The sequence below is a fragment of the Mustela lutreola genome, chromosome 3, assembly GCF_030435805.1.
Source record: "Mustela lutreola isolate mMusLut2 chromosome 3, mMusLut2.pri, whole genome shotgun sequence".
NCBI classification, from domain to species: Eukaryota; Metazoa; Chordata; class Mammalia; order Carnivora; family Mustelidae; genus Mustela; species Mustela lutreola.
This window is the reverse complement of record NC_081292.1, coordinates 175,520,403-175,535,157: the sequence shown is the minus strand read 5'-3', so window position 1 is coordinate 175,535,157 and position 14,755 is coordinate 175,520,403. Positions and strand designations below refer to the sequence as shown.

The window sequence follows — 14,755 nt, the reverse complement described above, 5'->3', positions numbered from 1 at the left end:
CAGGGAAGGTCATCTGTGCTCTTAACAGGTGGCTCCCTGCAACACTGTCTTATCACTTTTTCCCCCTTGACCTCTAACTCTAGAGAGAAAACTACACTTAACCTCAGAGGGAGCAAATCACTTAGGAGTGATCACTGCTGCCTTTTACAATTTTTTAAACTTTCACTATATCCCGTATCGGCGAGAGGAAGAGCCATAAGAGGTTGTGCTATCCATGTGATATGTGCCTTAAATCTAAAGCAGAGAAGAAAACCAGCATCTGGATGGCAGGGGGTTAAGGAGGTATAGGAAGGAGCTTCTATCTGTCAGACCCTCACTTTGTGCCTGGCACATTGCTAGGTTCTTGACAGGTGTTGTCTTGGTTTACTCCCAGACCAGCCCCGTGGGACTGGACTAACTCCACCCTATGGGTGAGGAACAGGTAAGTGTGAGTGACTTCTCCAGAGTCACAGGCCTGGAAAGTGGCAGAGTCTAAGGGAAGGTTGGCTCTTTCTGATACACGAGAAGATAGAAGAATACTCTGGAAGTTTCCAGGCTCCTTTCAAAATACCTGGACACCCGGGTGGTCCAAAGGCACCAGGTAATCCTGGCCTTCCGGGTGGTCCTGTGGGGCCTTGAACGCCGGGCAAGCCCTGATCTCCGGGTACTCCGGGATGTCCTAAAGAAAGAAGAATCAAGCATTTGAGTAATTGTGGATTGGTCTTTGAGGCCGTGCATCTATAAAACCTCTAATTTCAGGACTTGACATTCTTTTCTAGTAGTACTTGTTTACATTCACAATTTTTCTGTTGAAAAGATAACACTAAGGAAAAATTGAAAACAAAACATCTTTAATCCTATCACCTTCATAAAATTTCTCACGTGTATAACAATGTGCAAATAACCCCCCCAGTTTTATATTCTGATTTTTTTAAATTAGCATTGTATTATAAGAAATTTTCCAAATTTGCTATTATTTTCTCCTCCTCCTCCTCCTTCTTCTTCTTATTGTTACTATTATTATTAAAGTAGGCTCCATGTCCAGCGTGGAGCCCAACACAGGGCTTGAACTCACAACCCTGAAATCAAGACCTGAGCTGAGATCAAGAGTCAAATGCTTGACCGACTGAGCCACCCAGGTGCCCCTCTAATTGTTTCAAAAAGACCAGCTGTAGCTTATTGAATTAATCTTAATTAATTAACCTAATTTTCTCTTACTGTTAGCCATTCAAGTTATTTCTCTTTGCTGTTATGCATAATGACCTTGATACATTTTGAATCCATTTTTCTCAAATTATTTCCTTGAGAAAAATTCCTCGGATTAGAATTTCTAGGTAACATAGTACATTTTGGTTCAGTTTTCTGCATTTCAACCTGCTGAAGTCTTTTAAATTAAATCACAGGCATCATGGAATTCCACTGCTAAATACTTCACGAGTTATGCCTGAAAACACCATTTTCCTTCATGGCCCAAATAACAGCATCACAGCCAAGAACATTAATACCAATCATTAATCTCCTCTAGTGCTCATTCCGGACTTGGGTTCCCCCACTTGTGCCCTTAATGTCCTTCGCACTGGTTTGTCCACACCGGCTCTCATTCCAGAAACACACTGCATCTGGTGGTTACATGCCTTCAAGTTAAAGAAAAAAAAAATCCACAACAGTCTCTTTCTCAGGACGGAGACCTACTGAAGAGAACACTTCAGCTGCTGTTTAGTCTTTGAGAATAGACCATTCTGTTCTTGACAGAGGCGGTCAGGTGGTCCGGGTAAATGGTGCCCTAATTCCCAACACTGTTGTGTACATGGTTACAACAACTCTAAGTGCATGCCCTGTGCTCACTCGGGACTTGTGAGTTTGTCAGTTTGTTTTCCTGCTAATTCTGTAAGAAGAAAATACTACCTGAGGCTCCCTTTAGTTACACTTCTTTGATTACTAAAGAAGATGACTATTTCCCCAGGTTTATTTACAATGTATTGCTTTAATACAATTCAGACTTACAGGATAACCCAATAGTCTGTGATGAAATTAGCCAGCTGAGTCTACAAATGGAATACATGGTTCTGGATTTACAGACCCAAGGTGGGGGGTTAGCATTGGGCACAGTCATTATTTATTAGAACACACACCAAACAAATCTCTGTTAGTCTCTGCCTGCTCCCTGATGGAATTTAAGATCTATGAGCCTCACTGTGCGTTATGTTATTTATCCTGTAAACATTACTGCAGTTAAGGTAAGGCAGGGTTACTCTAATCTCCAAATGGAAACACTGTGGCTTGCCTCCCCTGTCATACTTGTGTTAAGAACCAAACTTCTGAGTTCATCTGTGCTGTATTTTCTCATTGAATTAAAAGGGGTTCAGAGCAGGGGGGTTGGGGAGACAGGTAGAAAACTAAACCCAGGACACTCATTTAAAATCCCCTGAGATAGGTAGCAGTTCTATGCTTTCTCTTGGGCTTGTTCAAATTCAATCAATGCAGCTTTTCCCAGTCAATGGAATTTGCATATTTAGGTAGACTCTGTGCTGGTGAATAACATATGACATAATTTAGAAATTTTATTTTATTTTTTTGAAGATTTTATTTATTTATTTATTTGACAGACAGAAATCACAGGTAGGCAGAGAGGCAAGCTGAGGAGGAATCAGGCTCCCTGCTGAACAGAGAGCCTGATGCGGGGCTCGATCCCAGGACCCTGGGATCATGACCTGAGCCAAAGGCAGAGGCTTTAACCCACTGAGCCACCCAGGCACCCCTAATTTATAAATTTTAAACTAAAATATAGCATATATTTTATGCTATATTTCTCATATGCTATATTTCTCATATAGCATATGAGAAAAGGAACAGTTTAAATGGTGATAACTGCAGGACACCAGGGAAATTATGCTAACATAAATTTCCTTGAAAAAGTTAGCCCAAGTGTAAAATAACTCAGATTTATAATTTTTCACTTAAAATATTAGATAATATTAAAGGCTTCCATTTTGGACTAGTTTCAGCTTATAAAATCTTACTATCTCAATGGTTTACATAAAAATACCAGTAAAAATGGAACTTTCAGTTTACCATCAGCTTTTAAGGAATCTTATTTGATCCTCAGAACAATCCTATAATTATGCATGGGGCCAGTTTACAAGTGAGGAAACTGAGCTCAAAGGTGACAAGTAACTTGCCCAGGACCACATGGGCAGTAGTAATAAGGAAGACTGACTTTGAACCCTGGTTTCCCTTCTCAAGGCTTCTTTCCTACTCTGATATTTAATATGAGCCCTTCATAATGTTAACCTCAAAACTATTTCCCCCTCCAAATGTACACTTAAGCTGTACATTTTGATTAAAATACTATATTATTTAAGCCTATTTGACTATGTCAGGGGTAAAAGACCAACATGGAAAAAGAGTGGAAAAGTTCTTGCCATTGTAGCAAGCTTGTTTTTCTGTTAAACTTCTATTTTAGCAATCTTATGGTATAAAAACAAAAAAGTATTTTTTTTTAAGATTTTATTTACTTACTTGACAGAGAGAGAGATACAGTGAGAGAGAGAACACAAGCAGGGGGAGTGGAAGAGGGAGAAGCAGGCTCCCCACCGAGCAGGGAGCCCAATGTGGGGCTCCATCCCAGGACCCTGGGATCATGACGTGAGCTGAAGGCAGATGGTTAACCACTGAGCCAGCCACTCAAGGAATTTACTCCTTAAATTCCTGATGATACTTCTGCTCTGATACTTTTTCTGTTGTATATAATGAAACATGACTTCTGCCAAAGAGAATTTTAAGATAATGCACAAAACAAGGGGCATGTGGGTGGCTCAGTCAGTTGGGCGGCTGACTTTTGATTTCAGCTCAGGTCATGATCTCAGGGTCCTGGGATCCAGCCCTGAGTCGGGCTCTGTGCCCATTGGGTATTCTGCTTGAGATTCTCTCTCTCTCCCTCTCCCTCTGCACATCCTCCCACTCACCCTCTCTATCTCTCTCAAATAAATAAATAAAATGCACAAACCTATTACTGTGAGATATTTTAACTTACAAGGGACAGATCTAAACCTACCCACTACCAACTGAATAAGATTGTGCATACTGGGGATAAAAATATATGTTTATAAAAAATAAAAAATTAAAATTAAAAAAAAAAAAAGATTGTGCATACTTCTTTAGCCTATCATTTGTGGATGGCATTTGTTCTTTTCATGCAATGAATGTCCCTGTGCATGTATCTTTATCCATTCGTCTGGTAACTGACTTAAGATAAATTCTTACAAGTAAAATTACTAAGTTAAAAGGCATGTATATTTCATCAATGGTGGGTCATGCACTGTAGCCAGCCACTGTTTTGAGGGGAAGGTAAGAGATCACAGGTACATGGCTATCCATTCAGAGGGATTGCGTGTCAGCTATCACTGATACACAAAGTACCATTTTGAACAGTTTATATTCATTGTTGGTGATGAAGTTTTACTTTTCTTTTCTTTTGGTTTGGGTTTTAGTAAATTAGATATTTAATAACTGAGATACTGTGTGATAGCTCAACAATGGCATTCCTCACAGGCATTTACATGTGATTTTCTGAGTAGGAAAGAAAGGGCTAGAGTAACAACCTGAAGTGATGGTCAGTGTGAGTGGTTACTGCTAATGTATCATTTATAATTCTAGTGATTGTGAAATAGTCCAGCTTCATTTGCTTGCAATAATCATTTTTGACCATGTCAAAATCTGGGCATGTCAAGGAGAGTGGATTGTTATGTCAACATCATAGGTCATGGGAGTTGTGGTGGAAAAAGACTGAGAATCCCTGGTTTTATAATCCTGATGTCCTTCTAGGCCAAGGATGTGGTGGAAGTGTTTATAATCCTTCTGACATGTATCTTAGTGTGTAAAGGGGGAAGAAAATATTGATATAATTATTGCCCACTAAGAGTATAAAGTAATTGCTCTATTTCTCAAACCAAATTTATTGATTTTTTTAAAAGATATTTTTATTTATTTATTTGACAGACAGAGATCACAAGTAGGCAGAGAAGCAGGCAACGAGAGAGGAGGAAGCAGGCTCCCTGCTGAGCAGAAAGCGCCATACCCAGTGTGGAGCCCAACATGGGGCCGGAATTCATGACCCTGAGATCGAGACCTGAGCCAAGACCAAGACCCAGACACTCAACTGATTAGCCACCAAGTTGCCCCTATTCTCTTTTGTTTCAATAAGAAAAACACGTAGCTATAGCTCTACCTGGACATCCAAGGCCACCTGGTTCACCCTTTGGACCAGGGAAGCCGAACTGACTTGCAGGGTCTCCTTTGTCTCCTGTAAGTGATAAAATGCACATAACATTATTTAAGAGAATTTAATTTTAGTTCATACACGTGACTTAATAACTGTCATATTTGTCTTTAGAGTTTATCTTCAAATATTCCAGAAGAGTTTTTGAAAAAATGTTTTTTTCTATATAAAAACAATGGAAACATAGATGCAAGATGTGATTTAAGCACACACGTACACACATGCACATGCACACACTCATTTTTTTGTTCGTAACAATCATAAGAAACTATAGATCTTAATAAGTTTGAATTCTTTTTTAAAATAATTTTTTCAATTTTTTTATAAACATATAATGTATTATTAGCTGCAGGGGTACAGGTCTGTGAATCACCAGGTTTACACACTTCCCAGCACTTACCATAGCACATACCCTCCCCAATGTCCATAACCCCATCCCCCTTCTCCCAACCAACCTTCAGTTTGTTTTGTGAGATTGAGTCTCTAATGGTTTGTCTCCCTCCTGATCCCATCTTATTTAATTTATTCTTTTCTACCCCCAAACCCCCCATGCTGCATCTCCACTTCCTCATATCAGGGAGATCATATGATAGTTGTCTTTCTCCGATTGACAATAAGTTTGAATTCTTAAATTCCCAAAAATAGTTTCAAATTTAGGTATCTATGTAAGAAATTACTTAGCACTGACCGATGATAATCTTAGATGGTATTTTAGAAACAAAAAGCAGAAACTGTCCTGTTTTAGTTACTATAATCGCATTTCAAGCTCTGTGAAGGGAAGCTCAACTCAGTGTCCTTGTAAAAACAAAATTACAAAGGTATACTTTATTGATGACTTCACAAGAGAGCACACATCACAAGGCTACTGTAGGCAACAGCTCCCACAGTACCACAGAGCTGTCCCACACAGCTGCTGCATTCTTCTGGACACAGGACTTATGGCTAGAAGTCAGTTACAAATGGAGGTCTTAAAATTGTGTGGTAGGAATGGGCAAGACAACAGGTGGGGTTATAAGAGAGAATAAGAGTCAATTAAGTGTGATTTATAATACCCTCCTACCCATACCCTTGTCAAAGGAGTCCCACCCACATTTGTGGAAGTTTCTCTTCCAGCTGATGCTACTCATAATTGTGACTGATTCTTTGAGGGGTAGAAATCTTGTCTTTCTTGGGTCAGCAAGTCTTTCCTTGAGACGTTGGAATAAAAAAGCAAGAATGTGAGGTTGTTGGTTATTGAGACAGCAATCAAAAAGACCATCATGATGTCGTTATCATGATGCTCTGATGCAGAACATGCTTGCGATCCAAACATATCCAGAAAGATCCAGAAAGGATACTGAATAGAGAGTGATGAAGCCAGCTGGCAGGCAAGTAAAAGCCAGGCCATAAAGAAAAACGGAATAGTCTCAAGAGAGAAACCAGGGATTGTTGGGGTTGGGTTTCCTTCGCCTTATGATGGGCTTCAGGAGGCAGCTTTTACCCCATGAACCACAAGTGCATTTCAGTTCCTTGCAAACATGGCCAGATACAAGTATGAAGAGCCTAAGAAGAGGTAGGTTTATCCTCTGAGAGAGGCAAAGGGACTATAATAAATGCATAGGGAAGTAGAAGAGGACTGAGTTTTTTTTTTTTTTTTAAGATTTTATTTATTTATCTGACAAAGAGAGAGACAGTGAGAGAGGGAGGACAAGCAAGGGGAGTGGGAGAGGGAGAAGCAGGCTTCCCGCTGAGCAGGGAGCCCGATGTGGGGCTCGATCCCAGATCCCTGGAATCATGACCTGAAGGCAGAGGCTTTAACCCACTAAGCCACCCAGGTGCCCTGAGGACTGAGTTTTAAACCATGATGCTACACAGTGTCTACTCAAATATGAGAACTCCCCTACTTGTAACTATTTCCGAGGAAGAAATCTAGATTGTTACTTCTGAATAACTAAGTGTGCACAGTTCATTTTTTTCTTATAGCAACTATCATATTACTTATGGAGTGTCTCTCAAAATGCAAAACATGTTTCATGGGTGGTAAGGAAGTAGATTTTTAGGTGGTTCATTAATTACTCTTTAACATTTCATGATATTTCTTTAAAGATTTTATTTTTAAGTAATCTCTACACCCAATGTGGGGCTTAAACTTATAACCGTGAGATCAAGAGTCACATGCTCTTCTGACTGAGCCAACCAGGTTCTTTTACTCTTTTATATTTTAAAGTTATTCATTTTCATCTGTATTAAAGTAAAATATAACTGCTCATCAAACCTGTAAATTCACAGTGAGGTTAAAGCTCAGGTTAAAATAGTGAATCATATTTAAGTAGATTTAAAGAAAAATACTAACCCAATGGTATATAACAGTAACTATATTGAAGATTTTATATAAATATCACAATTTAAGATGTCCTGATTTTTGTTTGCTTGTTTGTCGGAATAAAGAGTTAATGAAACCTCTCTTTCTTTAAGAATATTTTTACCCACAGGTAACTTTGTGTTTCTGTTTCCCCCAAATCCGATTAAGGTAGAATATCAGCTGTGTTATGAGGCAACACTGTTTTTGGCACAAGGTAAACCAAGACCTATGAAGCCAAATCTAACCTATAGCTTTTTGCAAATAAATTTTTAATGAAACACAGCCATACCTCTTGTTTTCATATTGTCTCGCTACTTTCATGCATAACTTGCTGACTCTTGGCTTATGTTAAAAAATAACCCAATTGTACATTACATGTGGCCCAGAAATTCTGGCCCAGAAGTCATGGCTCTGGCCTTCTCCATGTCCTGTAACTTGTCATGGGACCCTAAAAGCCAAATCCATAAAATCCTTAGAAGAGATATTGGCTCCTAGGGCAGAAGGCTTCCAAGCCAAGGTAGATACCGCCCACCAATGTGGATCTGGTGGGAACTGCAGTCACTACAAAGACTGCTGAGAGACCCCCCTGCCCCCAATGAGGAGAAAGGCCTGTGTGCTCTGCAAGCATGCTGTTTTCTAGCTGGTACCCTTGATTCTGAATGACAAATGTGGATGACTTGGGTCTTGAGTGTTTGAGTATTTAGCAGAGTCTAAAATCAAACCCTTCATTAATATCCAAAATATATCAAGAACTTATAAAACTCAATGCCCCTCAAAATGAATAATCTAATTTAAAAATGGCCAGAAGACATGAACAAACATTTTTTCAAAGATGACACCCAGACAGTCAATGGACACATGAAAAGATGCTCAACATTACTTATCATCAGGGAAATGCAAATCAAAACTACAGTGAGATATCACCTCACACCTGTCAGAATGACTAAAATCAGCAACACAAGAAACAACAGGTGTCAGTAAGAATGTGGAGAAAGTGGAACCCTCTTGCCCTGTTGGTGGGAATGCAAAGTGGTGAAGTCACTCTGGAGAACAGAATGGAGGTTCCTCATAAAGTTAAAAGTAGAACTACTCTGTGATCCAGCAATCACACGACTAGGTCTTTGCCCAAAGAATACAAGGGATACGGGCACCCCAATGTTTACAGAAGCATTATCTACAATAACCAAATTATGGAAATAGTCCAAGATCATTTGCTGAATGGATATAGAAGATGTTATACACACACACACACACACACACACACAGACTGCTTTAAATATATATGTGTGTGTGTGTATACATATATATATATACACACACATATATGTGTGTGTGTGTGTGTGTGTGTGTGTGTGTAATATATATATGAGAGCAGACACTTACCTATAGAGAACAAACTGCTGGTTACCCCAAGGAAGGTGCGTGGAGGGATGGGTGAAACAGGTGATGGGGATGAAGGAGAGCAGCTGTCATGTCATCATGGTGATGTCTGGAAATGTTAAATCCCTATACAGTACTCTTGAAGCTAATATTACACTCCATGTTAACTAACTGGAATTTAAATGAAAACTTAGAAAAAATAAAAAGAAGCCCTTGGATGTTGCAGTTTGTTGGATATATTCTACTTTTTATGCCAAATGTGTGTGCTCATAATGTTACAAACACCCAGGACTATGAACTTGGCAGATGGCTACTATGTTTCCAAAGCATACCTTTAGGTCCTCTCATTCCATCAATTCCCGAACGTCCTGGGGACCCTGGAGAACCCGGCTCACCCTGACAGTTTAACAAAACAAAAAAGAGTTTAATTTGGTTTCAAATACAAATGATATGTTGATAACATGACCCAGTTATAATATTCCATAACCAGTTTCCATATATTTGCAGTGGTAAAGGAAATCAGAAGCGGATTGCAGGTGTACTAATACTTGCGTCCAGCTTTAAAAGTGGCTAAAACTCCAGAATTAGAGGTGTCGACAGCATCCGATTCTCTAATTTGATTACAAAAGAGTAAATATATCACATAATTTGAATATTAAGGTTTGAATGAGCAAATTAATCCCAAATAAAATCTTGTTAGAAGACTTTTCTTTTTTTTACCCAAAACTTGAAAAATCTATTTGATTCCAAAAGATAGGTAGCAAATTATATCCATCTTCTATAAGCTGTGATGTAGGCCATGACACATATTGTATCTCTTGGTTTCTCAGGGGGGTGTTTTGTTTTTTTTTTTTCCCAGGGGGGTGTTTTACTCATGCTTACGAAGACCAAACGTATTTACAGCAAAATCTGAGATGTCTGCAATCAGATAGGAAGGCTTTGACACCGGAATTTGGGTTATTTTTCAGAGAACTCTACTCGGATAAACCAGCAATCATGAGGGAAGTTCCTATAGAGCTGTTTAAACTAGGCTGGTGGAGGGGGTAGTAGGTGGAGTGAAGGACTTTTGTCATCTGTCACGGGAAAACAGGCACGAGCACTGTTCAGAAATTATAGTCACATAATGGCTTCCCAGAAGCCTTCATTCTTCACTTATATTCTAAAAGCCAGTCAAAGGGCAATGATGTACACTGGCAAATTAGGACTCCTTATGGGCACCCAGGAGCAAAAGGTTTATATTATTTCTTTCCTCCCCAACCACAGCCACTTACCTGGTCACCTGGAAATCCCGGAAAACCAATAATCCCTCTTGGACCAGGTGAGCCTGGGGGGCCTGGGGGCCCTGGAAGCCCTGGCTGCCCGATTCTACCAGGCTCCCCTCTGTGAAATCCAGGTGGTCCGTGTCTTCCGGGCTCTCCTCTCCTCCCCTGTGTCCCAGGATCGCCTTTATCACCTGGGGGGGTTGCAAGTGGGACAAACCTCTTCTAGGAAATCCCCGGTGGGACAGTAGTTAGGCTGAGGGTTTGGGTCCTATGATTAGGAGAAGGTTTTAGGGGGACCTAGTTCCTGCCCTAAGAGATGGTTTTGGGCTTCACTGACCTCACTGGGAAAGAAGCACCCATGAATTGACTCAGGGAGGAATGAAGCGACTCCAAGGGAGGAATAAGCCTGCACGGTCATCTGCTTGGTCACACACTCATCTTACAAATGAAGAAGAGCCGACCCAGCACAGTTAAAGAACATCTACCCCCAACAATTAGTTAAGGAGAGAGCCAAGACAAGAACCCTGGCCTCCTGCAGACTGAAGGCAGAGAATACAAATGTGGTGGTAAAGTCCTTGCCATATGCTGTTTCTGGGGAGCAGGAGCACGGGCATCAGGGTGCTTGTTAGAAAGGCAGAGTTGGGGCCTTCCCCAGCCCTGCTGATCCAGAATCTGCATTTTCACAAGAGCCCCAGCAGTTCATGGGCACACTGAAGTTGGAGAAGCATGGGTCAAAATGACCTGGGCAGTCAACACTGTGTTACTTATTTTAATACCAGTCACCACAAATGGGGGTACTGGAAAGCTGGAACTGGTATTAGAAGTATAATCTTTGGACTGACACCCTAATTTGGAATATCCAAATCTAGACCCATGTATGAACTTTAATTAAGTTCTGGCATGGAAAAGCAAAAGAAAAATGCAGCATGAGGTTAATCTGTGGATATCTGTATCTAAAGAAAGTGGCCTTCCTTTTCCCAAACAAATGCATGCTTGTTCGAATGATCTAGAGAGATCAACACATTGGATACAGTTAAAAAGAATGAGCATTTACTTACCTTCTTCTCCTGGGAATCCACCATCTCCTGGAGGTCCAGGTTCCCCTGTTTTCCCCTTTTGGGAAATGATAGCCATTTCTCCTTCATCTCCTGGGGGTCCTCTCGCTCCTTCAGATATTAAGTATGCAAGAGAAGAACAAACAGAAGCACCATACATGTGATTCTTCTGTTAAGACCCTTCAGGTCCAGTTTGCAAATCTACATTTCATTTCCTAAACCATATTTATGTTTATAGCTTGCACATTGCCAATGGAGTTCCTAAAGGAAGGGCCATATCTTTTTGCATTCCCCTTCCAATGTGTCCAGCAACGGGGTCTGGGCTATAGAGAATGATCAGTGAATGCTTGCTAAATTCAGCCAAATGGATCTCGGAGTCTTAGGTGAAAGCAGATGGGCTTGAAAGGTTCCAGATCTAAAATATGTCTCTTCATCCTATAAAACGTGAGCCACCCATCTCATATTTTCCAGTTCCCTGTCCTTCCCTTCCTAGCCACCCTCTATTATTTTCCTTATTAATTAAAAGATCACTTCTCCACCTAGAGAATTCTGAAAGGTAGGAAGATTACACGGTATTTCTACCCAATTTTGGTAAATACTGTCCAGTTGTAGAAGTGTCCTCAAATGGGCTCATACCAGTGTGGTGAGAGCCAATCACTAACAAGTGGAGAATTTTGTTAGCCAGTTGTTAAACAGCTCACAGCTTTAAAGCAACCACGGTGGGTATTTATACCACAGGAGCAAACACCAATCAGAGCATTTTTTTTTTTTTAAGTTTTCATTTAAATTTCAGTTAGTTAACATATTATGTACTATCAGTTTTTTTATATCTGTTTTATTTTGGAAACCATAATAGCATAGCAAACATCACTTAATCTAAGCTAGCTAAGAGCGATTCTGATTCCTTGATTCTTTATTAAAACAAACAAACAAACAAACCCAAATAGGCTAGTAAAACAAAAATAAGAGTAGAATCAATTCACCAAGAAGTAAAAGTAATTTAATAGAAGGTTATTTACCCAGGAGGGTATAACCCAGGAGGGGTTATTTACCCAGAGTGCTTTAAGGACAAAACACTTCTCTCTCAAGTTGTCAAGCGTGCATTCTCTACACTGGAAATGAGATGTTACCTTCACTCACTGCGGCCTCCCGGCTAAGTGCTACAAGTAAATATGTAACAGGGATGGACACAGAACATTTACACCAGTGGTCTTGAAATTTTTATTTTTTAATAGTAATGAAAACTGTTTTTGAGGATTTTATTTATTTGAAAACTTTATTTTTTTAAAAAGATGTATTTATTAGTTATTTTAGAGAGAGAGAGAGAGCATGAGCAGGTGGGCAGGCAGAGGGAGAGGGAGAGAATCTCAAACAGGACCCCTCCCGCCTCCCACTGAGTGTAGAGCCCAACATGGGGCTCAGTCTCACCCTGAGATCATGACCTGAGCCAAAATCAAGAGTCGGATGCTCAACCAACTGAGCCACCCAGGTGCCCCCAAAACTCTTTCTTTAAGTACAGGTGGGGAAGTATAGCTCATGGCTCAGATGAGAGTGGATTTACTCTAGTTCAGAGGTCGGCAAATTACCACCTGAGAGCCAAATCCCCCTGTGGCCAGTTTACCTATAATCCGTGAGCTATGGTTTTTACACTTTTACATTTAGGGAATAAAACTCAAAATGGGAACAATATTTTGTGACATGAGAAGATTAATTGAAATTCAAATGTCAGTATCCGTAAGGAAAATTCGATCGGAACACAAGTTATGTTAGCATGTTTCCGTGCTGTCTCTGGCTGATTTCATACTATAAAAGCTGAGCTGAGTGATTTCAACAGGGACCACAGGCCCTGTAATATTTATCATCTAGGCTTTTTACAAAAAGCAATATTTAAAAAAAGAAAGAAAAAAAAAAAGATTGAAACAGAGTTTGGGGCCTTTTCCTGCTTCCTTCCTAACCAGTGAGTAGGTTCTTTTAAAGCCAATAGCCATATATCAAAGCACTTGATATTTTTTTCTACTAATAGAGCAATTCATTTATCAGTTATATGCAGCAGGACTGAGAGGTAAGGAAAATGAATTTGGTTTAAAATTCTAAAACACCAGAAATCCCAAAGGAAGAGGAATCCAAGCTGCAGGACAGTTCCATGTACTTTTCAAAGACCATTTATATAGGTTCTGATCAAATACCAAAACCAAGATGTAGCATCACTGTGCTGTCAAGTGCATTTACCTTTGGCACCTTTCACCCCCTGGTCTCCAGGGAAGCCGGGCTGACCGTCCTCTCCTGGGTCCCCCTTACTGCCAGCACGTCCATCGGGGCCAGGCTTTCCTCTTTCCCCCGGAAAACCAGGGAAGCCAGGCAGCCCCTGGGATCCTGATGAAATGACAGCATGAATTTATAGAAAGACATTTTTTTAATTTTTAATTTTTTATAAACATATAATATATTTTTATCCCCAGGAAAGACATTTTTAAAGCTTGTACGCTTCCTAGATCTGTGGTCCTTGCCCCCTCCCATAGCCCTGTTTGTACTAAAGGTAAACAACGTCTACCAGGCCCACCTCGTGTAACCGCTGTGCTTGCAGACTCAGCTTTCCACCCCGTAGGCCTGAAGTGGGAGCCTTTGTGTTTCTGAGTCCTGATCTCATCATGCTTGAAGAGGTCAGGAGCCAGGGATATGGGGCTGGAGGACGGGGACTCATCCAACGTGGAAGTACATTAGCCCTGACCCAACACCTGATCAGCTCTACCCAGTGTGTTGAGCAGAAGTATTTGTGGGTTCTGTGGGTTTAAAACCCCCCAACATTTTCCCATTTTACCTATACCAAAACATTGTGCCACGGGAAATAACAATATAGGGGATAAGATGAAGGGAGCGGTCACTAAGGGTAGGACACAATCAGGCTGTTAGAACAGTAAATTTAATAGTATGATCATATGTAATAGTCTTCACCTGGCAGTGGATTTCAAGTTTATAAAACAGGGGTAAGTAATGGAAAAGTGCTACCTACCCTTTGGGCCTGGAAGACCAGGCAGTCCGTCATCCCCTGAGGGGCCTGGGATGCCTGGGGGTCCCAGGGGACCGTCTGCCCCTGGCCATCCCGGGACTCCAGGGAGGCCCTTCATTCCAGCTGGACCAGGAGGCCCCATGTCCCCTCGCTGTCCTTTCCAACCTGGGGCACCTGGGACAAACCACAAGGACAAAAATGTGTGAGACTGAACACCGGCTTCACACATGGGCAGGAAAAAAAAATTCACTGATAGCTTAAATTGTGTATCCGTGCCTATGAAACAATGTTTATCAGCTAAAACCACAGTGGCAACGCTCCGTCAGTCTCCGAACCTATTTTCCTGGCTGCTGTAAGAAGAAAGGCAGATTACTTGAATAAATATTTCCCAGTAGAGATACACAAATACTATAAAGAGCATTTTAAAAAATGGAAAACGGGAAGGGTGAAGAA

The 14,755-nt window shown here is 40.7% G+C and overlaps 1 protein-coding gene across 11 annotated transcripts in view; it reads right to left on the bottom strand.

Moving 5' to 3' along the window:
• COL4A4 (collagen type IV alpha 4 chain) overlaps positions 1-14,755 on the bottom strand; it is a 123,571-nt gene that overhangs the window by 28,982 nt on the left and 79,834 nt on the right. For all 11 annotated transcript variants that reach the window (XM_059167837.1, XM_059167835.1, XM_059167838.1 and 8 more), the window contains 7 exons: positions 14,306-14,476; positions 13,525-13,668; positions 11,299-11,406; positions 10,250-10,431; positions 9,311-9,374; positions 5,207-5,281; positions 551-658 (listed from right to left, as the gene is read on the bottom strand). In XM_059167837.1, the coding sequence (XP_059023820.1) occupies positions 551-658; positions 5,207-5,281; positions 9,311-9,374; positions 10,250-10,431; positions 11,299-11,406; positions 13,525-13,668; positions 14,306-14,476 (852 nt within the window). The remainder of the gene's footprint in view (positions 1-550; positions 659-5,206; positions 5,282-9,310; positions 9,375-10,249; positions 10,432-11,298; positions 11,407-13,524; positions 13,669-14,305; positions 14,477-14,755) is intronic.